This window comes from Cibotium barometz, chromosome 4 (genome assembly GCF_041138505.1).
Source record: "Cibotium barometz isolate CiBa-2024 chromosome 4, ASM4113850v1, whole genome shotgun sequence".
Lineage (NCBI taxonomy): Eukaryota > Viridiplantae > Streptophyta > Polypodiopsida > Cyatheales > Cibotiaceae > Cibotium > Cibotium barometz.
Window position 1 is genome coordinate 39,892,756 of NC_141049.1, and position 24,279 is coordinate 39,917,034.

Below are 24,279 nucleotides of genomic sequence, written 5' to 3' on the forward strand. Positions count from 1 at the left end.
AGGCCTTTGATAGAGTGGATTGGGACTTTCTTGAGGGTACTCTTAGTCATATGGACTTCTCTCAGAGATGGATCAAGGGAGTTTCATGCATGTATCGTGATGCCCACAGTAAAGTTCTTGCTTGCGGTGATAGAGGGAGCGGTTTCAGATTTCTCGCTCAGTACGACAAGGCTGCCCATTAGCCCCTTTATTATATATCATAGTAGCAGAGACCATGCACTGCTGGTATTTCACGATTGAGGTTGCCTCTTCGTAGTCATGAGGAGTTGGTTGACTCTGAGTTAGCTGATGACACAGCCCTGTTTTTGGAGGCTTCACATATATGCTTATGCTCCTTCTGGGTAGCACTAGAGGAGTTCTGTTTGGCAGCAGGGGCACTCATTAATTGGCACAAATCTGTTGGTTTTTGGGTTAGTGATTCACCGATAGTTGATTGGGGTGCAGAGCTTGGTTTTACTTGGATCAACAGAGGATGTACTGCTAGATATTTGGGATGCCAAGTTGGGATTGATATTTCTCCTGCACAGCAGTTTGCTCCGGTACTTATGAGTATCCGGAAGAAGCTCCTCCATTGGAGCTCCAGGAGATTAGATTTAGCCTCCAGAGCTTTGGTGGCTAATCTGGTTTTGCTTGCCTCAGCTTGGTTTATTGCCTCTTGTTGGTACTTCTCTCGTGCGTGCATTGGCCAATTGCAGAGATTGATCCGCAATTTTCTCTGGTCGGGCTTGGATGGCACCTCAGACACTCGTGCCAGGGTTGCTTGGCTCACAGTTATTCAGCTCAAAAGAGAGGGGGGCTTAAATATTATCGATCCGGATGTTCAATGCAGGGCATTGCTTTGCAAACTTGTGGTCAGAGGTTTCCTACCAAGCGCTGAGCCTTGGAAGGATTTTTTCTTGTCTCAGATTTCCAGATGTACACCTAGGGTCGGGAGAGACTGGATGCCCAACACACGTCTTTTGTTCACAGAGGCTGATATTAGGGCACCATCTTCCCCTCTTATTGCAGCCATCGTCAGAGCATGGAGAAGCATGAGATATTTTTTGCGACAAAGGCTTCCTAGGTCTTTGGAGGAGGCTAACTGACAACCTATTATGTGGAACGAGTTCATTAGGGATGAGGCTGGTCGGCTACTTGGTGCATCTCGTTATATACAATGGTCAGGATGGGAGAGGAGCGCATACACAGTTCTTGCTTGGAAGACCTTTAAGAGTCTTCCGGAGGATCGGAGAGTTGCATCCACTCAGCATCTTAGGGGCTCTCGCATTCGTATTGATCAGATTGATGCGGCTATTCCGCATGAGTGGCTTTCTGGGACCTTTCATGGAGACTATCATCCAAGTTGGCTGGGAGTTTTTTCAAGGATAGGCATACCTCTGCAGGTCATTGCTCTGCCAGGCCAGGAGGATACAGATTTCCTCATGTATTCTATCATGCCTGGTGGGAGATTGAGGAGATGTAGTATGGAGGAGATCATACCAAACACTAGGCTTAGTCCAGTGAGGATTGTTGGTCGCTCGGGGAAGCACTGGTTCATTGACCCTTCTCCTCAGATAGTGACTCATGGCTCTTGGTGTTTGTGGCTATATGGTGGCAGTCCTATCAGATATCTTCAGTGGGATCCTGGAGAGTGGGAGTGGATTGATGCCTTCGATCCTTTGAAAAGCCTTCCTTTTTTCAGTTTCACTGTTCGGAATGCCAGGCTTCTCCTCACTCGACAGATGCATAGGATCCCTACTCTCAGGCCTCATTGGGAGAGCTATGATATTTCTCCGGTGATACAGCGCAGATATTGGCATAGACTTTGGCACTCATATAGAAGGAGCCAGATCTCTCATTTCTTTTGGTTATTCTTACATGGTGGTCTCCCCACCAATCAGTGGAGATCAGTTTTCGGTGTAGCACCTTCCTGTCCTAGATGTGCGGCAGATTCTGAGTCCGTACAACATTGTCTATGGGGGTGCAGCATTGCACAACAGATTTGGGGTCCTGTAGCCCAATTTATGGGCCAATTTAGTGGTCGAGCCATGCATGTGACTTGGGGGGCAGTTGCTTGGCTCTCCCAATCCGGTCCGCAAATTTTTTATGAGGGCAGTGGTACAGATTCTGTTTTTTTCATTCGTAGAGGTATTGCCCAGCATGGTTTATTGCAGGATGTTCCTCACTCTGATTATACACCCCCTAGACAGAGGATTGACACCAGTTGGGAGATTATTGCCAGTATTACAGCATGGCAGATCTGGAGAGCTAGATGCACGGAGGCTATTGAGGGTGTCCATATTTTTGGGTCTCAGTGCATTAGTACTATATGGGGTGATATCATCCACACTCTTATGGCTACTTGGGCTCGCATTCAGGGGCCCTCTTGTTCTGCACAAGCGAAGCGTGTGATATTTATGCGGGAATGGGACCATGGCATCTTCTTTTCCTCTAGTACCACAGGTCTTACATGGCATCATGATGCTCCTCAGTGGTTGAAATCACCTTACATATTGGGGTGATTCTATTCTCTTCCGGCTTATAGCTGTGATTGTTGTATGTTTTTCTCATACTTAATAGAAGTCTCTTTCTGGAAAAAAAAATGCCTGCCATTTAATTACATACAAAACCAAATGTCCTTTTACGGTTCAACTAGTGACACACTGTAATGGCATGATCTTGTACCTGGAAAAACAGGATTTCTTGGACAGCACGGGTGTTGGGATCACCTTCAGGCCACATTGGTATGACTACATAAACAGCAAAGGGTTGTCGGGCCTTGATCTTGCTTATAATCTTCAAAGCCAGTTCAATAGGAACAAGATGATTTGCACCTGCTCAAGTAGCATTAGACACTTTCAGTAGTTTGCCTAGCTTTATTTCATCCTAGCAGAGAGCTTTTCAACAAGGTGATTTACACCTGCTCGAGTAGCATTAGACTGTCCAGTAATTTACCCAGCTTAATTGCATCCTAGCAGAAAGCTTGCAATTCTTACAAACAATCTCAATCACAATCAAAATAGTTTGTTCATACTTTACTTGATACAACAAACAAAGATATCAAATCCTTACAATAAAAAGAAAAAAAAAATCAAAACAATTATGACCATTTCTAACACACTCGTGACATTCTTCTGAAAAAATCTGTGAAGCTTGCTGCATTACCATGTTTACAAAAACATAAATTAATCCCATGGGTCTAAGGCAAGCCCTCAATTTTTATGAATAGGGGTTGCCAGCGTACTCTTACTTTGTTCTCCTATAAATTTCAGTTCTACCCTACTCACAAGTCTCTTTTTACTCTCCCATTTTCCTCATGCTCTCTAGTTTTTGTTTTCTTTTGTACCATGAAGAGATTACATGGACATTATTGTATCACTCTTGGTCTCATAGACCCAGTGGGTCTTTTGAAGACGTTTAATTTAACTTTCTTTCTCTTTCTATCTTCCCTACTCTTTTTCTGTCAGAGTCATGGGTTGGCAGGGGAGTAATCTCAACCATCGAATCAGCCTGCGAGAATTCCCAAAATTGACATCTCCTACACTCGCCCATCACCACCATCATTAACATTCTGTGACTGCTGAGCTGCCATGATCCCCTGTGCTCACCTCTCAACCCGTGTCTGTCAAAATGTGCACTGTTATCTTGCCAAGCTCAGTCATGAACGAGGACTGTGATGGTTGGAAATTGGAGGGGGTCAACTTTTCCCCCAAAAAATGAGTTGCCACACTTTCTGCACTTTCTTGAAAGGCAAAATTTCCCCACGCCCATTCTCTACACCATCCCCTTTTTTTTCATCTGTTCTTGCTACAGGTGGTACCAGAACTACACTTCCTAGACGGTGCCATTCCTCTTCCTTCAAAACCATGTAGCTTCTAGTTAAAAAGAGAATGGTTATCCGAAAGAAACTATAATTCCAGCATCTTTAGCCAGAATTCATTGTCATGAATGCTCATATGGCAATGGAAGGTCGCTGGAAGATCCCTGGAGTTTGTAAAGATCCGAAATCTGATCACAATTTTGTCTCCACTAAAAGCCCATTCTGAATATTAATTTCTTACTCGTATCCAAATTTTTGACCTTAAATCTCAACTCTTTAATTTTTTTTGGACCTCAAAGTGCCCTCTAGAATTTCAATCTGGCTTCAGGTTTCAATCCCTCTTAATATGCTCATTCAAAATGTGTACTTGATGACGAGAAATCATATGGCTTTCACCTGCCAACTCTCTGGAGGGGACTACTGATTTGGACTCTCGCCTGCCTGGATTCGGGGAGTTGCAGCCCTACACGGGAACCCACAGCCAGGTCCTTCTCCAGGGCGGGCGAGGAGAGCACTTTGCCATTTCCCACTCAGTGTGCCAGAGCTGCCCACTTGCTCCATTCCTCATCTTTTTCGTGCCTGAGGAAACAAGCTCCTTTCTTTGAGAGCAGGATACAGGACTCCAGGGGTTGCGCTTGCCATTCGCACTATGGAGGAGTTGCTGGATGCAAAGTTTGCAAATGACACCGCTGCCTACCTGGGGTCGGTAGGAAACTCTGTGGCTTTGCAGCAGCCGTTGAGTAGTTCTGCCTGGCTTCAGGAGCAGGGATCAACTGGCACAAGTCGTGTGGCTTCTAGGTTAGTAGCACTACCAGCCCAACTTGGCAACCTCAGATGGATCCCTCACGGCACAGCTGTGCGAATTGGCTTCTCTCGCAAGGATCCCCCGAACATCCCATGGATGGCCTCTTCCACCTGCACCAGAGTTCTCCTGGTGGTTTTTGGTTATTCACATGGCCACCTCATCAGCATTCATGAGGTCGGACCCGGGCATCCTCCTAACAGCATCCCAGTGGCCCATGATGCCCTCCCCTGGAAGTGGGGCACAGATCCCCCCCCCTCTTGAGGTCAAAGGCATCGCATCCTGGCACTTATGGCTTTGGGAAAATAGCGCATTGGCTCATGTACAGTGGGATCCCGGAGAGTGGCAGTGGGGAGACCCATCGATTCAGGATCCCAAGGCGGCCACTCCATTCTTTGATTACTCTTCCCGGCTTGGGCATCAGATTCTCCTCCAGACCACAGATGGCACCCCGGCAGCGCAACAGCACTGGCATGCCCAGGGAGTCCCGGCTACTTTCATTGAGGATTTTTGGCAGACTCTGACTCTGGAGCAGCTTCCGTCCCCCGAAGATCTCCTTTCTCTAGTGCTTAGCCCATCAGAGCTTAGTTGTGAACACATGGCTGGTGATCATTGGCAGACCAGAAAGCTGTTGCCGCCACTACAAGGCAGCCCTATGGAGAACCACAGACATTGCCTGTGGGATTTCCCCCAGGCACAGTAGGTATGGCAGTACATCCTCCCGCCTATTTACCTTCAATTCAAGCACCGCCCGCACCGTCACAAGGGGGGTTGTAGTTTGGGTTTACAGAGGCAGGCAAGGCCCTACTTTATGAGGATGATGGACGAGGCGTTCCATTGAGTCTCACCAACACGTGCATCTTTGTGACGACTATAGCGGCAGTTCCGATACAGCCCTCAACTCCACATTCGCACACTAGCTTGCGATGGGAGATCACCACTAGCATTGCAGCTTGGCACATTTGGCGAGCCCGGTGAAGCAAGGCCATCGATGCAAGTTGAGGTCATCCATTCCATCTGAGTGGACCTTGTACAGATCCTTCGAAGCCGTTTTGAGTGCTTGACCGGTGATTTGGAGCGCATGCAGCAGCAACATGAAGCTTTCTTCCGTGCCTGGACCCCCAGACCCTTCCTATCAAGGGAATACGGAGGAGTTTCTTGGCACTACAGGCCGTGAGTGCAGCTTTTTCCTTGGCCTCCAGACGTAGCCTCCCTCTAATAGAGCAGCCAGCCGAGGAGGGAGCCCCCCTTTTCTTATCTCATATGTATATTTGGACTGCTCTTTAGCGGTGTTGTATTCAGCCAAACAGCTGGTTTTTTCTTTATAACTAATAGAAGGATCTTTCTTTCTTTCTTTGGAGAAAAAAAAAGGGCCACCTGTGCAAGCTCTAGATTGGACTCATGCTAAGCGTTTGGCTGCCCAGCATGATTGCCTTCTTGAACTGGTTTCTGAGTATTCATCTTTCCTATTGATAATCTCACTGCTTTAAAACACCTCTTGTACAATGGCCACCACCATGTCTTGGCTGCATATCAGCCTTCTTCCCGCATTCTTTTTCATAATGATCCATCTTACCACAGTTCTTGCACTTGCCCTTTTTGTAGCTACCTTCTTGGTTTGTGTGAGCAAACTACCAACATTACCGCTTCCAATTGAAGAGAGGATCTAAGTCATGCAAGAGAGTAGAGAGAGCAACTCAACTTTGAGGCAATAAAAGTGAGAGGTTGAATGAATAAAATGAACAAAAGTACAAACTTATAAGGGTGTAAACCCTAACCCTAAAAAGTGATCACCTAGCACTAATAACATGGCACTTCAAATACCCTAGACCTGTAGAGCACCCTTGGTTGAGGTGCTTTACTAAATTCAAAATCTTAATATGACGCCTACATCTCCTCCTACCACCCTAAATGTATTGGTTACACGTTATCTTGGTCATTGTTACGTACTTGCTAACCACATCATTAGCAAGCCTAATCTTGGGTTAGTGGACCTTGAGGATTGGTGTAGCATGCTAGAATAACATGGACTAAGGGTTTAATAGAGGATCCCATAAGTTATAAGCTATTATTAAGTTGACGGCTACTTATAAGTGGACTTATGGCTATTAAGTGGGGTGAGCCTATTCAGATTGTATTGTTACTCTTGAGCTCTCTTGAGAGTGTTGTGGGAGGCCAAAAACCCTAGGACTTGGCTTGGGACTCAATCCACGGTGGAATCTTAGCCTATGGCCTCGGGGGTGGTCTACAGACCCACCCAGACCTACGGTTGGGAGGTGAGCTAGCCTGCACCTCTTCTGTTTGGTACTTCTCTTGTTTATATTACGTACTTGCTAACCACATGATTACAGAGCCTAATCTTGGGTTAGGGGCATGGTCACCATGAAACTCATTTCGGTGGCTTTGAAACTCGTTTCACGTTTCAGTGTTGAAACGTTTCATGTGCACATTGAAACCATATCGTTTCATGTGGGGAAAAAGGTTGTGATTTTGTGTGCTTTTTAGCTTTTATAATTCTTTCTTTCCTTCTTTTTCCTATTTGTTCTTTTCTCTTCTGTTTTGTATGTCTTCTTTGTTTACTGATGATAATATGCTAATATCATCTTATAACTATTGGCCAATACCTTCACATTTTATGTATATGATCGTTTCGGTCCAACGTTTCATTGTCCACCTACCTGGTGTTGAAACATTTTGTTCCAAAATAAATCGTTTCAGCATCGTTTCGTTTTGAGAGTGAAACGTTTCGCGGTGACCTTGGTTAGGGGACCTTCCAGACTGGTACAACAGGCTATGATTACTTGGGTTAAGGTTTATAAGTTATAGCTATTTATGAGTCAACAATTATTTATAGGTTGACTGAGGCTATATAAGTGGGGTGAGCCTATTGTGTGGATTACCGTATTGTTTTGTATCCTACTAGGGTGGTCTATGGATTTAGACCTACCATTGTGAGATGAGCTAGCCTACCCCCTTCTATTTGGTACTAATTTTGTTGCTTGTGTTAGAGATCTTGGGGGGATCTTACAATCATAGGCCATAGTAACCTAGAACAGACAACACGACCACTTAAGAATTATTCCAACAAAAGGGGGCCAAAGACCACGCGTCACAAACTCTATTCCCAAATATACTAATGTCAATTTTGTCGCTGTGATTGTTGTTCTAACTAGGCCTTCTTGATCTCTAAATCCAAGCAAAGCATAGCAATCATTGAAATGCAAGGCACCATCTGAGCACTCTTAAACATCTTAAGGACAAGCTTGTTCAATTGGCTCTTGAGTCTTACATAGAGCGTGAAAATCTTGTCATTATCACATCGAATTGTCTTCCTTCCACCTTTTCAATTTTTCATTGTGCAAGAAAGAAGATTTCAATGAGTTAACTACTTTGAATGAGAAGAAAGAGCTTTACTACACTAGGTTCAACACAGCTACATCAATCCCCATGAGTTGGCAGCAGGGTAAAATATCAAGATGTGGCAACAAAGGTATGGCAATCCCAACTAATGGTATTCACCACCTTCAAAGAGATGGCTTACTCATTGAAACATACTATGGACACACCCACCTACAAGTTCTTTGCAAGAGAGCATTGACCAAGGAGGGCAGCTTATTTAGAAATCTCCACAAAATTGATAATCACATTTATGTGGTACCCTTAATCAAGGCTTTGCAACACTTGAATCTTCGCAGTTTTTGAATTATGCGCTATAAAAAACTTAGAAAAATATAACAATCAACCAATGAATTGTGGACAGACCGGCATTTTTATAGCTTGGCCACGCAAAGGATGAGCCAAGAAAGTACTGATTTTCAATGTAGATAAAATGTTGAGCAGAGCGTATTGCCTTGATGTAGGCTGTATGGATGCTCATATCTATAGCAATGTTTTTACGACCAACAAGGTTCTGAAAATATCAAAAGCTTAAATTATTTTTGATGCAGAAAATAAATCAATAATTGAATCAGCCAGCTCCAAGGAAAAGTACTGTCATATTAAAAAAAATTGTGAAAATCTTGCACCTGTGCCTCTGCCTCTGTGGCATTTTTTGGGAAACCTTTTACGGAGCCTGAATCAATTGATCTAAAAACCTGCATTTAACAACCTTCTCAAATCTCTCTCTCTCTCTCTCTCTCTCTCTCTCTCTCTCTCTCTCTCTCTTATATGGTTTGTATATGGGCTCCACCGATCCATGATGATTCACAGTTGTATTCAGACACATGCACACTTTTTCTTTTGTTTCTTTTCTTCCGATGATCGGAAGAACACAGTTGTATTATTTTTTGTCTCATAGGCCGACTTTGGCCTCTCGTAGACGTTACTATATCTTTCTTTCTTTCTTTGTGTGTGTGTGTGTGTGTGTGTGTGTTCTGGCTATGGCGTGACCTTCAGCCCCACTACTGTTCACGCTTCGCGCAGGTAACTCCTCTTCGCCGCCCTGTGCAGTCCCACCATAACTCTCTTCGCCGCCCCTGTTCTGGCTGCTCGTGCGCTGCGTGCACCTGGCTTCCTCCGGCCACCTTTTCCATGTGCTGCATGCACCTAGCTCCCTCCGGCGGCCGGCCACCCTTTCCCACCATCTTCTCTCTCTTTGCCACCCTGTGCAACATTAGCAGAGAGACATGGATACAAAGCCCCAGGTCAGGGAGGATTTCGGAGGACTTTATCCACCCTTGACCAGATCTTCACTCTCTAGGCCTGAAACATCTTCCATGCCCTCTTGCTGTCCTTCCCCAAGAAGAGTTGGTAGATCTCCTCCTCTAGCTTAGCCAGATAGGCTCGTTTCTTCCTCCGCACAAGGCACCGAAAGATCATCCTGGCCTGTCTATGCGTGTGAGACCCAACGGCAATCTCATGCTGTAGCTGTGCTCGTGTCTCACGACACTCATCATCATACCAACTGTTCTATGGGGCAGTGCTGCGGGGGTGGGTGGAAGGGATCATAGTGCAGGGAAACGCATATGAGGCAGATGCATGTAGTACACCTGCCAATCCTCTCGTGATCTCGTCCAGAGGGCTATGCGGGTCTAAAGCGAACAAGCCATCAGATACTGCATCTCAATAAACCCCAACTGTCTCATGTGTAAACTGATATCTCAGGTACCTAGGTAGATGAGTGGCTGGCCCATCTCTCGGGGATCTACCTACTAGTGTGAAACTCAAGTATGCATGATTGGCTGCTATGCCAATGGGAGGTATCAATGAAGGAGATCCCATCAAGTAGTCCACTATGCTCGCTCCCCCTTTAGAGTTCCTGTGTGTGAGAGCACCTGATCCTTGCCATCTCGATAAGCCATTGTATATGACCAACCCATGTGCACTCCCGAGTGTAAGAAAATGCCTGCCATAATCTGTAATCTCCCCCTCATCCTGTGCTAATCTCTGCAACCCTACATCCTCTGCCGTGATCTCCCGGTACATAGCCTCTTGAGTATCATACAACTCTGTCTACTCTGTGCCTGTACGTGCATTAAAGTCTCCCAATAGTAATATGTCCCCCATGCTGGCAAACCTCATGATATCATCATATAGTGGTATATAGGGCGACTCTCCTGATGGTGCAAACCTAGAGTGGGCTGGGGGAAAGTAGCGTACCGCCACATATAGCTCACGGAGCCCCTCTCTGCATATTCGGACCCACATGTACCTCGCATCTGCATCTCTATGTACCACATGTATTTTGTCACGAAGCTCCTCCCTGTAAAGTATTGCCACTCCTCCAGATCCTCTGGTACCTCCCATTGTGCGTGGCTGAGGGCGGAAAACTGATTCCCATCTATAACCCCGGACGTCAGGAAGCCTCTTGTTTGTGCACTGATGGGTCTCCGTATACATAGCAATATCACTGTGTCTAAAAGTATCCTCAAAGTATCCTGCATCTGTTCTAAGGGCTCTGTTGCAATTCCACACCGCCGTGAATCGCAAGGTCTCATAGGCCGCGCACCGTCAAGCGATCCTCCTCTCCGTAATGATGACTCGGCCATCTCTGTATACCGCCCATTTCCCCTCTTTCCTTGCCTCAAGCACACACGGCATGTGTTCCTTCCGGTGTGCTATCTGTGCCAGTGTAAGGTCCTCATCCAAATAAATCTTTTCCCCCTTAAGGGCCATCCTTTTGGAGAGGAAGGCCTTCTTCTTCTCCAAGTCACCAAACCTGATGATCAATATCTTCGCCTTGGTTTCATCTCTGCCTACTCGCCATGCTCCGGTAATGGGTACATCAGTGGCTCCAATCTTTTGCATCCTCTTGGGGATTTCCCTTATCTTCCCACCCAACTACATGTAAGGCACGTGCCCGTCTCTTGGCTTCCTCTTCCAATGTAGCATTCATCTCACCTCTACTTTATTGACTGGTGTATCCTTCTGTTTTTTTACTACTTCAATCCATGGGTTGACTTCCTCACTTTGTTTCTTTGTGGCACTGGCAATTTCAGCCGATGAATGCATTTCCTTCTCACCTGCAGCCACTTTTGCCTTACATGATTCCAAAGTGTTTTGCATTTCTGTGATGTCTTTTTCGCGGTCAGCCATACATGTCTTCAAAGTGCAACTGTTGTGCAAATCTCTCAGAGCATGTCATCCTTCCATTTCTGCATCTCTTTTTTCATTTCCGTGTGCATCGAGGCTTGGGCTAATTCCATCTCAACCCGTACTTGGGCTTGCATTTCAATTGGACATATATCTCTTCCTTCAGCGTTTCGTATATCACTTTCCTTTGGGCATGCATCTGCTCGGTCCATTCCTTTTCAAGCTCCTGTCGCATGGTGTTCATCTCTATCCTTATGTGAAGCTGTAGCTCCTCATAAAGGGCCTCATCTTGTCGGGCCATCTTCGTAATCCTTCATGAGCCAAGGGACATGATTCCTTCCCTCAGTCTTCTGCGGTAGGCATTTGGTGCCTTGGTGGGGGTGTGAAAGGTTGTCTCACCATCCTGTTCCCCCTCCAGGGGTTGAGACATGTTTTCCCCTACTAGTTGCTGCCTTGGGGGCCTGAGCAAGGGTGGGTGGGAAAAGGGAGCAGAACTGAGAACTAGCTGCGCACAGAGTACAGCAGAGAGGCGTGCAGGTGGGTGCGCATAGAGCAGGCGCACAGGTCAAGCCCGCCAGCCTTCTCACACCAAAAAGTCTTACCACGTGCAGTCCAGACCTGTCGCCAAAGAGAGAGAGAATATCGTTTCTATCCTGTGTGCCCAGCCGACCAGCTTTTTCAAAGAAAAACCACCCACGTATGCTGCAGCCCGACTGTGTGCCGAAGGAGAGGATCAGCCAGTCGCATGTGTGCCTCTGTCTCCTGCCGCACCCTTCACAAGAGCGTGAGAGAGAATTCAATGTGGAGAGAGAGAGAGAGAGAGAGAGAGAGAGAGAGAGAGAGAGAGTTCTGCCCAACTGCACCTGCTGCGCCTGACTGTTTGCAAGGGGAGAGAGAGACAGAGAGACAGAGAGTTTGAGAGAGGAGAACTAGAGGAGGATCCATAGAGTGCAAGCGATGATGTTTTCACACATGATCAGGAGTAAGCCCCCTCTGTACCACATGAGATAATGTTGGCTGAGTTGGGACCAATGTTGCATAGAAACACGTTTCGTACCTGGTAGAAACGTACAAAACATTTCGTACTGTACGAAACGAATTTTTTGCAGCCTGATTTTAATAATTTCATACGACACGTCCCCATCGCTTCGTACCTTTTTTTCCCGTGCGCGTTTTCCAAAGGTGTTTCCAACGCCGGAATAGCTCGGAACGGACACTGACCTGGCATGCTTTTGGAAATGCTTTGTACCGTTTTGGAAACGGTGTTCCCGTTTTTGGAACAACTGTCCAATGTGACGGCCTGGCATACAACAGCCATCATGCAACGATTTAAGCTACCAAAGGTACCTAATATAGTACGTAAGGTACTAAAGTACCTTCAAACGGGTACTTACCCCATTGATAAGTGTTGAATGAAAAAAAACGGTTTGCTAATTTATGTGCGTTGGCCACCCCTCTTGGGATTGAACACAAACTCGAGTGCCTTCAAAGTTGACAGGCTGTCCTTGAATCCTTCTCACAAACCGTACATAGCAGTGAGCAGTGTGTTCCTCCTCCTCTTCATCACTTTCATCTTCTTCTCCTTCAGTCATCAATCATTCAATATCATTCAATGGCACCTAGAGTTTAGGCAGCAAGCGGTCCAAGCAAGCTACTTGGTCATGGTGGGAAGAGGTGGACTGTGATGAGACATATGCAAGTAGAGGAGCTTTTAATATAATATTTTATTATTATTAATATTATTATTATTATTGTGTGTGTATGTATGTATGTATGTGTCAAGGTAGTTTCAAACACATGAAACGGCACGAGTTTAGTACGTGGTATAGAACGTTGCCAACCGATAAAGTACGTCAAAAATGTTACATACATTACAATGTTAAAATCATATATATGTGTGTGTCTGTGTGTGAGAGATTGGTCAAGAAAGCTCGAAATCTATATCTAATATCCTTTGATAGACAAGGACTGATGTGTCAACACATGTCACATTCTAGCATTTCAGCCTATCTAAGAATTTCAAGATTAGCACTCACAACATAAACAATGTCTAGACATACCCAAATACACCATGATTGGAATTTAACAATTCAAGTAGATAGTAGAAACAAATGATAAATCAAAATCAAATGACAATGTCACATCTGTTTGATGTCATGAGCCCAAACGGGCTATACAAAGCGATCGCCAAACATAATAAACTTAAAAAAGGTTTGTGTTTTGGTTTCTTCCCCCATGTCCTTTTTTGGCGATCGCCAAACAAAGCGATCGCCAAAAAAGGACATGGGGGAAGAAACCAAAACACAAACGTTTTTTAAGTTTAAAAAGTTTGGAAGTCCAAAAAGTACTGAATAATAAAAAACAGGTTTTAAATGCAACCTTGGTATGTGTTGACGTGGCGTTCCTGTTCCCGTTTCCTAATCCCTATATGTCGTTCCCATTCTCGTTCTAGTTCCCATTGCATTGTGACTATGATCCAATTGCCTTCTTCTCCTTAGGCAAAGCCACCAAATCCCATGTCTCATTTGCATCCATCTCTTCATCCATGGCATCGTCCCACCTTCTCAAAACATGTGGACTCTTATCTCTTGTAATGTTTTGCATATACGCATAATAATGGGTTGTATTCCCATCACATCTCAACCTGTCCACTGGGGATATCTCACCCTCGTAGACTTGCGTACACCTGGATCATTGCCAGATGTTCTTAACACTGCTTTGGCTCTTTGTATAACAGGTGTAACAACAGTCGGGACCCCAAACTCCTCATCAAGGCTCTGTTCTAAGCCACTATCCCCATCAACAAAGAAATGGCCTGCTGAAACATCAAGCATTATGAAAGGCTAATCCACCTTTTTTTCTTGTCATGATACATGTGAATTTGTTGAATTTTCAGCACCTATAGCAATACCACCAAATGATGTGTCAGAATTCTTGGCATTCTGTCTAACCTTCTAACGAGGGTCTAACAATAGATCCACTACTAGAGGACTCTCCTAGTCCACTAAGCACATGTGATTATTTCTCTCCATTCGTTGTGCAACCACATAGTTATTTACATAAGCCTATAGAATCCTTCACTAATGTGTACCAACTACTCATCTCATCAAACTCAACATCCCTACTTACTCTTATGTCATGCGTAGTGGGGTTATAACATCTATAACCTTTCAGCTCAAGGGAATATCCAATAAAGATACATGTTTCTACCTTGGGATCCAGATTGCTTCTCACATCATCTAGTACATGTATATATACAATGCACCCAAACACTTTCAAGTGTGCCAAATCTGGTTTTCTACCATTAAATTTATGTCCAAGCGTCGAGCCATGAACTGTTGCGGGTTCTATTCATAATATAAACTGCAGTTCCTCCTTTCTGATTGACCGGATCTCAACTCAAACCCCCTCAGTTGGCGGCCCCTGGACTTCCAGTGTACGATAGATCTTCACAAAGGCCCGATCCCAAGGCTTGAGCACCACTTTTGAGGACAGATTTGCAGCCAGTTTGATAAGAGCTTGGGGTCGCCTCAAGCCAACCCTTAAGCAGCACCCCCCCCCCCACCCCCCCCCCCAACCCCCCGGCGCGCAGCCTCCGTTGAGGGGGGACACTACCAGCCGCCGCTGATCTGGAACTGCCTCTTCAAGATGCCCAGCGGTCACCCTCTAGGCATGCGTTCTCACACAGCCAAGGGCCCCCTCAACTCTGGTCCAGCCTAGTCTCTTGACGAGTGGACTAGTTTCAGGCGGCTTCCTCAGGAGGCTCAGGATAGATGCCTCATTGAGATCCAAGGCAAAGAGCGAATAGTCCTCAACTTGCACACCCCCCCTCTAGGACCCCTCCCCTCCCCAATGGCTGGGAGCTTACACATGCCACAACATCCATCTGGCAGTACTCGAATCAAACAGGGGACCAACTCTCATTTTCTCCATAGGGTGTCAAAGACGTCTGACCCTCTCCCCAGCAAAGGACTTTAGCGGTAGCTCACTTGAAAGGGTCTGGATCATCGGCTTCCATGAGCAGCGCTGGCACATCAACACCCCCCCCCCCCCCCCGACACAAGTAGCCCGAGACAAATCTTGGAGACTCTGGCTCTGGGAGGGCCAATCTTTGACTCGGATTCGCCCTGGTGAGTGGGGGTGGACAGACCCCTTTAGCCTAGAGAGCCCCTTTTTTCACTACTCAGCAAGGCTAGGCCACTGGATCCAGATGCATGAGATTGACAGTACTCCCGTTGGTGCTCCCAAGACATCTCACCCAACTTCCTCAGAGACTACTCGAAGCGACTATGGAACAGCTTCTGCCCTCAGAAGGTCACTCTTTTCCTTTGGCAAGCTGCTCACAGAAGTTTGGCAGTTGGCACGTGGCTGACCATTGGTGGTCGTCTTGCACAGTGCATGAAGCGCACCCACCCACAAGAGTCGCAACACCATTGCCTTTGGGACTGCCCAAAGCGCACCAAGTGTGGCTAAGGATTCTTCACCACCTCTCAGACTTCTTCCCGTATCATCAGCTAATAGGTTCAGTGAGGTTCTGAGGCAAGCATTTGCAGGTTGCTGACGCTAGAGGACATTTTGGAAACCTTGAGGACATATATCTGACTAAGGTCAGCAACAGGTATCTGATTCAAGTTACAGTCAGCACTGATCAGCTAGGTGTCAATTGAGAGATTTTTTGGTCAGCTGGTTGTTAAAGGAGGTCAACTGAAGAGTTAGGAGTGAAGATCAGAGTTGTGGGAGGTCAGGTTTAACCTGGGAGGACAATTGGAGGCGTCAGCTAAGTTAGTTGGAGAGTGTTCAAGTGTCAATTTGAGTCAGCAAGACTGTAGAGGATATCAATAGAGTTGTAAAGTGCCTTGGGGTTGTGATTTTGGTGTTCCTCACATCTGATTCCAGCATATATTCTTCTTGTGTGACTACTCGTGGTGATATAGAGGCCATCACCCAAAACCATCACATGTTTTGGGACAGAGTATCTAAAATATGTGTTTTGATGGTGTTGTGGTGCTAGCATATAGTGTCCTCCCTACGGTGGTGTGTTTAGAGGCAGACTCCCCCGACGCATCATTGTTTTGGTGCCCCCGCTGAGGAGGACTTTGAAATCACCCTTCAGATTATTTGCAAGCCTGGAAGAATTCTCAGCAGTCAAGATGGCTGCTATGATGACCTATCCTTTGTTTCATGGCCATGCTGGCTGATTGGGATGGATGAAGAGGTGGATGTCTTAGCCAATAAGAGGAGTCGGGACTAGAGGGACAGCGGTTGAGGATGAGCCAGGACCTTCTAGAAGGGGAAGGAAGAAGGGGAAGCAGGTGGAAGATCATCCCAAGGAGGGTAAGAAAAAGACCAAATCCAAGAGACATATTGGCATGCAGAACTTCCCCTTAGGTGCTCATGAGGAGGCTTATGATCTAATGAGAGATCTTCAGCAGAAAGGACCTACTCTGACCTGGCTCCAGCTCTTACAATTATGTCCCAGACTTAGGAGAATGTGGAGTAAATTGGTTAGCATCAGAAGCTCCGAGAAAGAGAAGAAGGAAGGAAGCCAGATTAATGTGGTGAAAGTGAAAGGAGATAAAGAATATTTGCCAATCATGGATGCCTGGGTGAATGATCAGAGAGTCCCAAAAGTGTATATAGATGGTCGTGCACAGGTATGTGTGATGACACAACAGACGATGGAAGCCTTGGGGTTGAGAGGCTGAGGAGGTTGGGAATCATACAGCAGCAAGTGCTGAAAGAAGAGGTAGATAAGCTGTTAAAGGCAAGGTTTATTTTCCCGGTGGATAATTCTCAGTGGGCTTTCCCAATGGTCATTACTCCAAAAAAGAATGGCAAATGGAGGGTGTGTGTGGATTTCAAACCCCTAAATGCTGTGACTAAAAGAGATCACTATCCATTACCTTTCCAGAATGAGATTTTGGACAGTGTTGCTGGACATGCGAGATACAGTGTGTGTGATGGGTATTCATGGTATTTTCAGATTTCTATTGCTCCAGAGGACCAAAGAAAAACTACTTTCATCACCCCATGGGGATGCTTTGCTTACCCGGTCATGCCCTTTGGACTAACAAATGCTCCAGCAACCTTCCAGAGATTCACGAACCTGATGTTTGAGCCTTATCTGGGATCTTTCATCGGAGTTTTTATTGATGACTTTTGCATCTATAGTGGCAGGAGGGTTCATTTTGAGAAACTGGAACTAGCTCTAGGGGGAATTGACGATTTGGGAGGTCGATTCAATCCAAACAAGTGTCATTTGGCTCAAGCCAAGGTTTCTCTTCTTGGCCATGTAGTACTAATCTGAGAATGGGATTGAAGCTGATCCTGAAAAGGTTAAAGCTTTGCTATTACTGGATGCTCCCCAGGATGTGAAACAACTGCTAACCTTCACCCATAAGGTGAGGTATCTTGCCAGATTTATTTTTCTTTTGTCCCAAGCTCTGTATCCTTTGCAGCAGGCATCCCAGAGGGATCAAGGAGGAAGAGGCTTTCATGCAAGTGAAAGAGATTCTGACATACATGAGACTTGTGTACTTGCAAGCAAGACTAAAACACAAAGGGAGATGTCAGAATATGCAGCGGAGATGAAGACAAAATCTGAAAACTCAAGAGCAAGTGCACTGCAGAAAAACACAGCAATAGAGAAGGAGAGAGAGAGAGAGAGAGGCGTGTTACTCTGCTATATACACAAGAAATCCTGAAATGTTGAATACAAGATGTGTGGGGGCAAGGGGCCATTTTATATGGCCCCTATGATCCAGTCGGCCAGTAGCAAGGACAGCCGACAGCCACAAGAGGACACCTGACCTGCTGAACTCCCAGTCGGCCAGCTACAGAGAGAGAAGGAGGGAGCAACAGGACCAATCGGCCATCACCTCGATCAATCCAAGAACCACAGGACAACCTCCCACACCTGGTAAAAATAGGGAAAAATATGGAGAGTGGCGAAAAATGAGAAAACACCTAAATCGGGCGGGCACACCCACAACAAAGGCTCTGGTGTAAATATACAGACAGGAGATGACTGCTAACACCCCCTCTTAGCACCTAGAGTGCCGCCGGAGCAAAGCCTGAGATAGAGACTTTGTGAAGAGGTCCACCACACTGTCCTCCGTCGAACAAAACTCTAGCAAGATGTTATCAGCAACGATCGTTTCACGAACAAAATGCCTCTAGATGACCGTGGGTTCCACCGGTGGAAACCCAATCCTACCAAGTAACCTCTGCAACCTCATCACCCCATTACCTTCCATATGCCGTAGTTGTTCCCGTCCAACTGACGGTCCACTGTGAACGTGGGGAGTGTCGTGATCTTCACATGCTTCTCAGCCATCTCAAGTAAATCTGCCATTGCGGGGATGTAACTGAAAAGGGTGGGTGGGTGGGAAAAAAAGAACTTAAACCTACAAGTGGCTGTCAGCAAATCAGCCCGCCTTCCTCTTGCTTCTCCTCTTCCCGAACGGTCCAAAACAATCCACCAATCAGCAACAAAACAGCCCCCCTCTTGCTCACACAGTTCCCAAGATTATCAAGAGCCTAGGGCTCTAATACCATGTCAGAATATGCAGCTGAGATGAAGACAAAATCTGAAAACTCAAGAACAAGTGCACTGCAGAAAAACACAGCAGTAGAGAAGGAGAGAGAGAGAGGCATGTAACTCTGCTATATACACAAGAAATCCCAAAATGCTGAATACAAGATGTGTGGGGGCAAGGGGCCATTTTAAATGGCCCCTATGATCCAGTCGGCTAGTAGCAAGGACAGCCAACAGCCACAAGAGGACACCTGACCTACTGAACTCCCAGTCAGCCAACTTCTGTCAGTCGGCCAGCACACGTGTGAAGTCGGCTAGCTACAGAGAGAAGGGGGAAGCAGCAAGACCAGTCGGCCATCACCTGGATCAATCCAAGAACCACAAGACAGCCTCCCACACCTAGTAAAATAGGGAAAAATAGGGAAAAAATATGGAGAGTGAGGAAAAATAAGAAAACACCTAAATCGGGCAGGCACACCCACAACAAAGGCCCTGGTGTAAATATACAGACAGGAGATGACTGCTAACAATTCAGAGGCAAAGTAGGTCATGGTGGCTGCACCATCCTAACCCATTATTCTCTTCTCCCTCATCTTATCCAATCTGATATCCCTTCCAGGAGGTTATCCAAATGGTTGATAGAATTGCAAGAGTTCCACTTTACCTGTATGGTGGAGGACAGCACCAGAGATACATTGGCTAACATCTTGACATATAGACAGAATCCTGTGGTATTGAAGAGGAGACAATAGCGGAGAAGAAAGTGACCAGATGGAAGGACCCAAAAATAGGGCTGCCAAATGCTTATACTTTGTTCTTTGATGGGGCTTTCAAGAGGAGCTCAGGAATGGCAATTGGAGGCATTGTTCTATTGGATCCACAGGGCAAAGAGGTGTTTAAAGAGAGGATAAAGCTGCAGGTACAGACCAGCAATGAAGATGAGTATGCAACCTTGGAATATGGACTTCAACAATGCATAAAGAAGGGGATCAATAGGCTCATCATCAAAGGGGACAACCTGCTGGTTATTAGGCAGCTTCAAGCTGTTTGGAAGGCCAAAAACCCCAAACTAAAGGAGTAGAATTTCCAGATAAAAAGGATGCTACTCAGATTCCAACAAGTACAAATTCGGCTTGTAAAGTGGGAGTTGAATAAGGCTGCAGATGCACTGGCAAAAGAGGAGTTGGGCAAGGACTTAGATATACATGCCATTGCTGTTGCCCATCCCAAGAGATAGAAGATTTTTTACATACAGGCCATGCACCTTCACGTATATCCAAGAGGCTGAAGTATGGATTCATAAGGAAAGCCTTGCAGTACATCATTATGAATGATCAGCTGTACATGAAGGGAAAAGACTTGATTTTGAGGAGAGTTCCTAGCAGGGAGGAGATTTTTGCCATTTTGGCCCCCTTCCATGAAGGTGTGTTTGGGGGACATTTTGCCCTGAAGCTAACACTTAGGAAAATCTTAAAAGCTGGATATGTTTGGCTTGGCTTAAGGAGGGATGTATATCATTGGTGCAAGAGTTGTGCGCTCTGTCAAAAGCAAGGCAAAAGAGTTTTGCAGTATGAGCTGAGGAAGAGCATTGTATCCTATGGAGCTTTTGAAAAGTGGGGATTGGATGCCATTGGTCCTTTGCCCACTACTACTAGGGGTAACACTTACATACTGACTGGAGTGGATTATCTCACAAGATGGGCTAAAGCCAGGTGTGAGAAACATAACTGCTAAAGAGGTAGCCAAGTTTGTGTTTGAGGACATATGTGCCAGGTTTGGCATGCCTTTGGAGCTGTTGACTGATCAGGGGCTAGGATTTAGAGGAGAGGTAGTACAAGAACTGATGCAAAGATCACATATTACACACAAGTATTCCACTCCATATTACCCTCAGTGCAATGGACTAGTGGAGAGGTTTAATGGAGAACTATGCACTATGTTGTGTTGGGGTAAAGGCGTTATGCCCACCCTTATAGTGTGTACAAGCCCATAAGTTATAGTACATAGTACACTTAGTACTTTTAATGTACTAAGTGCACTATGTGTACTAGTGCAATATACATGTGTGATAGGGGAGTCACACACTCATGCTTTTCATGAGTTGACTTATCCCCACAACTCTCTCTCTCTCTCTCCCTTGCTTCTCTGTGTATGTCTCCCATGAATGAACTGTAAACCCTAATTCTGGTTTACTTCCATCAACAACTGGTATCAGAGCCATCTTGGTCCCTCCCTCAGTCTGTTCTGGTCGTATTCAGCTTCCATCAACTGGAGCAATTAAACGTGGTGAGCGCTGGCCCTTCAGCGTGAGATGTGTTGTGGCATCAACATTCGCAGCAAGGCCTGGCTGAGGCAGCACACGACCATACTCAGGCCTGGCTGTAGCGTGGCTGGGGCAGCCACTTCTGCATACGAGCGAGTGGCGAAGGAAGGCTTGAGCGTGTAGACGTCATCAAGCAGGCGAACGTCGAGTCGTAGGCTGGGCGTCGAAGGCTACTAAGCGAAAAGGCGCCAGGCGAAACCACTCCAGCGAAGTTGCTTTCTTCCAGCCACGTAGGCGTGTCGCCTTCGCACAGGTACGCGGACTAGTTCGCCTTCTACGCCAACGCTCAGCGCCACGTATTCGCCTGGCTGTTATGCGCTTCGTGATTGACTGCGCCGTGTTCGCCTGGCTGCTTAGCCTCTACACGCTATGCTGCCTTCGCCTAGTAGCACTGAGTGTGGTTTCGCCTCCTTGAGGCGTTGCAGCCGACTGAGCGTAAAAGCCAGACAGGTGCATGGAGCATCAGCAGCAGCATCATCTATACAGCAGAGCCTGAGGAGTCCCCCTTTCTGCACTCTTTTCCTGCAACAGCCTGCAAATTGAAGGAAAATCAGAAATTTCAAGGTATTTGCCTCAATTTTTTTTTGGGATTTGCAATTGAGCAAATACAGTAATCAATTGAGCAGGTACAGGTGCCCAATTGCTCAATTTTTGAGCAAAATTGGCAAAATTGGGTGACATTGGTCACAATCAGGATAAATTTGCAGGAAATTGGTCAAATCAGGATCAATTTGCAGGAAATTGAATGTCGAAATTTGGGGCTTTTGATGTAATTGTGCAATTAAGCACTCATACATGCTGTATGATGTGAAAAATCGCACATTTGGGCAAAATCGCAGCAAATTGCAGCAAATTGCAGTGCAAATCAAGGGGCTTTTGTGCCGATTTGGTTGATTTGCATGCAGGCAATCGCATTTGATGCTGTGGTTAATGTGCTGATGCCTTACAAGCACTCAATGTGCCTGTAAATCAAGGGGCTTTCATGTATTTGATGTATATGTGGCCAGGGGGAAGCATCGTGAACACTCTGGATGCCTTCATGTGCGCCAATGTACCATGCATGATCAGAAATTGATCTCAAATCAAGGGGCTTTTCAAGTTCGTATGCTTGTTGAGCTTGGCAAAGCAGCAGGCAAGCCATTTATGCCTTGAATCCTCAAAAATCAGCTTGCAGTCAAGGGGCTTTTGCCCAATTTCTGTTCGGGACTGTTGTATGCAGTGTTCGTGACTGTAAAAGTCTGATTTTCACTCATTTGGACAGCCACGAGAGCATTTATTGCTATTGTACCTGCTGGTACAGATTTGGCACAGCTTTGTGCATGTTTTGGCATGGCTGTACACTGTTTTGAGTGATCAAAAGGTTCAAATTCAGCTGCTGAAATTGCCGGTACAGGTTTGGTACATCATTGGTGAGCACTTGGTACTGCTGTACAGTACTTTGGAAGGGCAAAAGAGCACATTTAAGGTGCTGTCCAAAATCTGCAGCAACCAGATTTTGGTGTTTTCATCACAAAAAGTGGGAGAAAAGTTGCATTCTTGCTTCCGCAGTGGGAGATAAAGCTTGGGAGAACATTTGTGAGCACTTTGTGTGCTTAGGGTGCAGTGTTTGCACATCTTGGGTGCAGTGTTTGCACATTTGCAGGGAGTCAGGCATTACAGGTTGCATTTTGCTATGGCAACCACAGGTGAGAGCTCTTCATTGCTTCACATCAAGAAGCTTGAAGGCTCGCATAATTATGATATTTGGCAAACCCAGTGCTACAATGTGTTTCTTCAGAAAAAGCAACATAAGCCTATCAAAGAAAGGGGTGTGATGCCCGCTTCTCTTACAGCTGAAGAGTGGGAAGATATGGATGAGCTGGCAAGATCTACTATCATGTTGTCTGTGTCAGACTCATTACTTTTCAGCATTCGTGAAGAGAAGACAGCTTGGGGAATGTGGCAGAGATTGCAGGACTTGTATGCCCAACAAAGTGCCTCAAGCAAAGTGTATTGGTTGAAGAAACTCATAGGTCTTCAGATGAAGGAAGGGGCTTCTATGACAGCCCATCTCAATGAGTTTAATGGTATTGTCAGCCAGGTCATCAATCAAAAGTTGGCGATGGACGATGAGTTCAAAGCCACTTTTTTGTTATGCACTTTGCCAGAGAGTTGGGACACATTCAGGACAGCCACTAGCAATTCGCATGCTATGCTGTCATATGCAGATGTTGAGGGTGCTCTTCTTCAAGAAGAGATGAACAGGAAGAACAACTCTGTTGGCAAGTCGAATGCAATGAATGCACGTGGGAGATCCCAGCAAAGGGGGAAAAGCCAAGAAAGGGGAAGGAGCAAGTCTCGCTCCAAAAAGGATTTGGAATGCCATTATTGTGGCAAGAAGGGACACATCAAAAAGCAATGCTACAAATGGAAAAATGATCAAAAGGAAAAGGGAAAAGGCAAAGACAAAGAGAAGGATGAAGCCAAAGATGTAAAGCCAAAGGGCAAAAGTGGAGTCAAGATCGAAGAAATCAATGTGTCACATGCAGGTGGCAGTGAGGATGAGGTCCTCTTTACGTCTTCACTTGATGCCCATTCACTTCTTACAGGTGGTCATGGTATGCACTCATGGATCATTGATTCAGGTGCCTCCTTTCATGTCACAGGTTGCAGAGACTTGTTTGTCAGGTACACTGCTGGCAATGAAGGAGTGGTTTATTTGGGTGATAACCATGCATGCAAAATTCTTGGCAGAGGTGACGTGAGGCTTGTATTTTCAGATGGCTCACAGCTTATGCTCCATGATGTCAGGCATGTGCCTGAGATCAAAAAGAATCTGCTTTCTACTGGACAGCTTGATGATGCTGATTATGTTACCACATTTGGTAGTGGAAAGTGGAAAATTAGTAAGGGCTCACTGGTTGTTGCCAGGGGCTCTAAGGTGGACACTCTTTATTTCATGCATGCAGGTGTTTGTCACCATGCTAATGTAAATGCAACCGAGCTGCCGGAAATCTCTATGTGGCATAGCCGGTTGGGACACATGAGTGTCAAGGGAATGGAGCAATTGTCTCGTTTGGGTTACTTGCCTTCTCTAAAGTTTTCAAGTTTTCAATTTTGTGAGCATTGTATATATGGTAGGCAACTACAGTGCCCCCACAAGAAAGCTCTTGGACAGAAAGATGCTCAGTTAGAGCTTGTGCATACAGATGTATGTGAGATGCCTCAGCTTTCTTTGGGAGGTGCAAAATATTTTGTGTCTTTTATTGATGATGCCACACGCAAGGTGTGGGTCTATCCTCTTCGCT

General features: G+C 45.8%; 1 protein-coding gene across 1 annotated transcript in view; it reads right to left on the reverse strand.

Moving 5' to 3' along the window:
• Nucleotides 1-24,279, reverse strand: part of LOC147639251 (phospholipase D gamma 3-like) — an 83,734-nt gene that overhangs the window by 36,980 nt on the left and 22,475 nt on the right. Inside the window, exons 5-7 of the mRNA XM_086788945.1 lie at nt 8,627-8,695; nt 8,364-8,511; nt 2,665-2,813 (exon numbers count right to left, since the gene is read on the reverse strand). Coding sequence (XP_086645071.1) covers nt 2,665-2,813; nt 8,364-8,511; nt 8,627-8,695 — 366 coding nt within the window. The remainder of the gene's footprint in view (nt 1-2,664; nt 2,814-8,363; nt 8,512-8,626; nt 8,696-24,279) is intronic.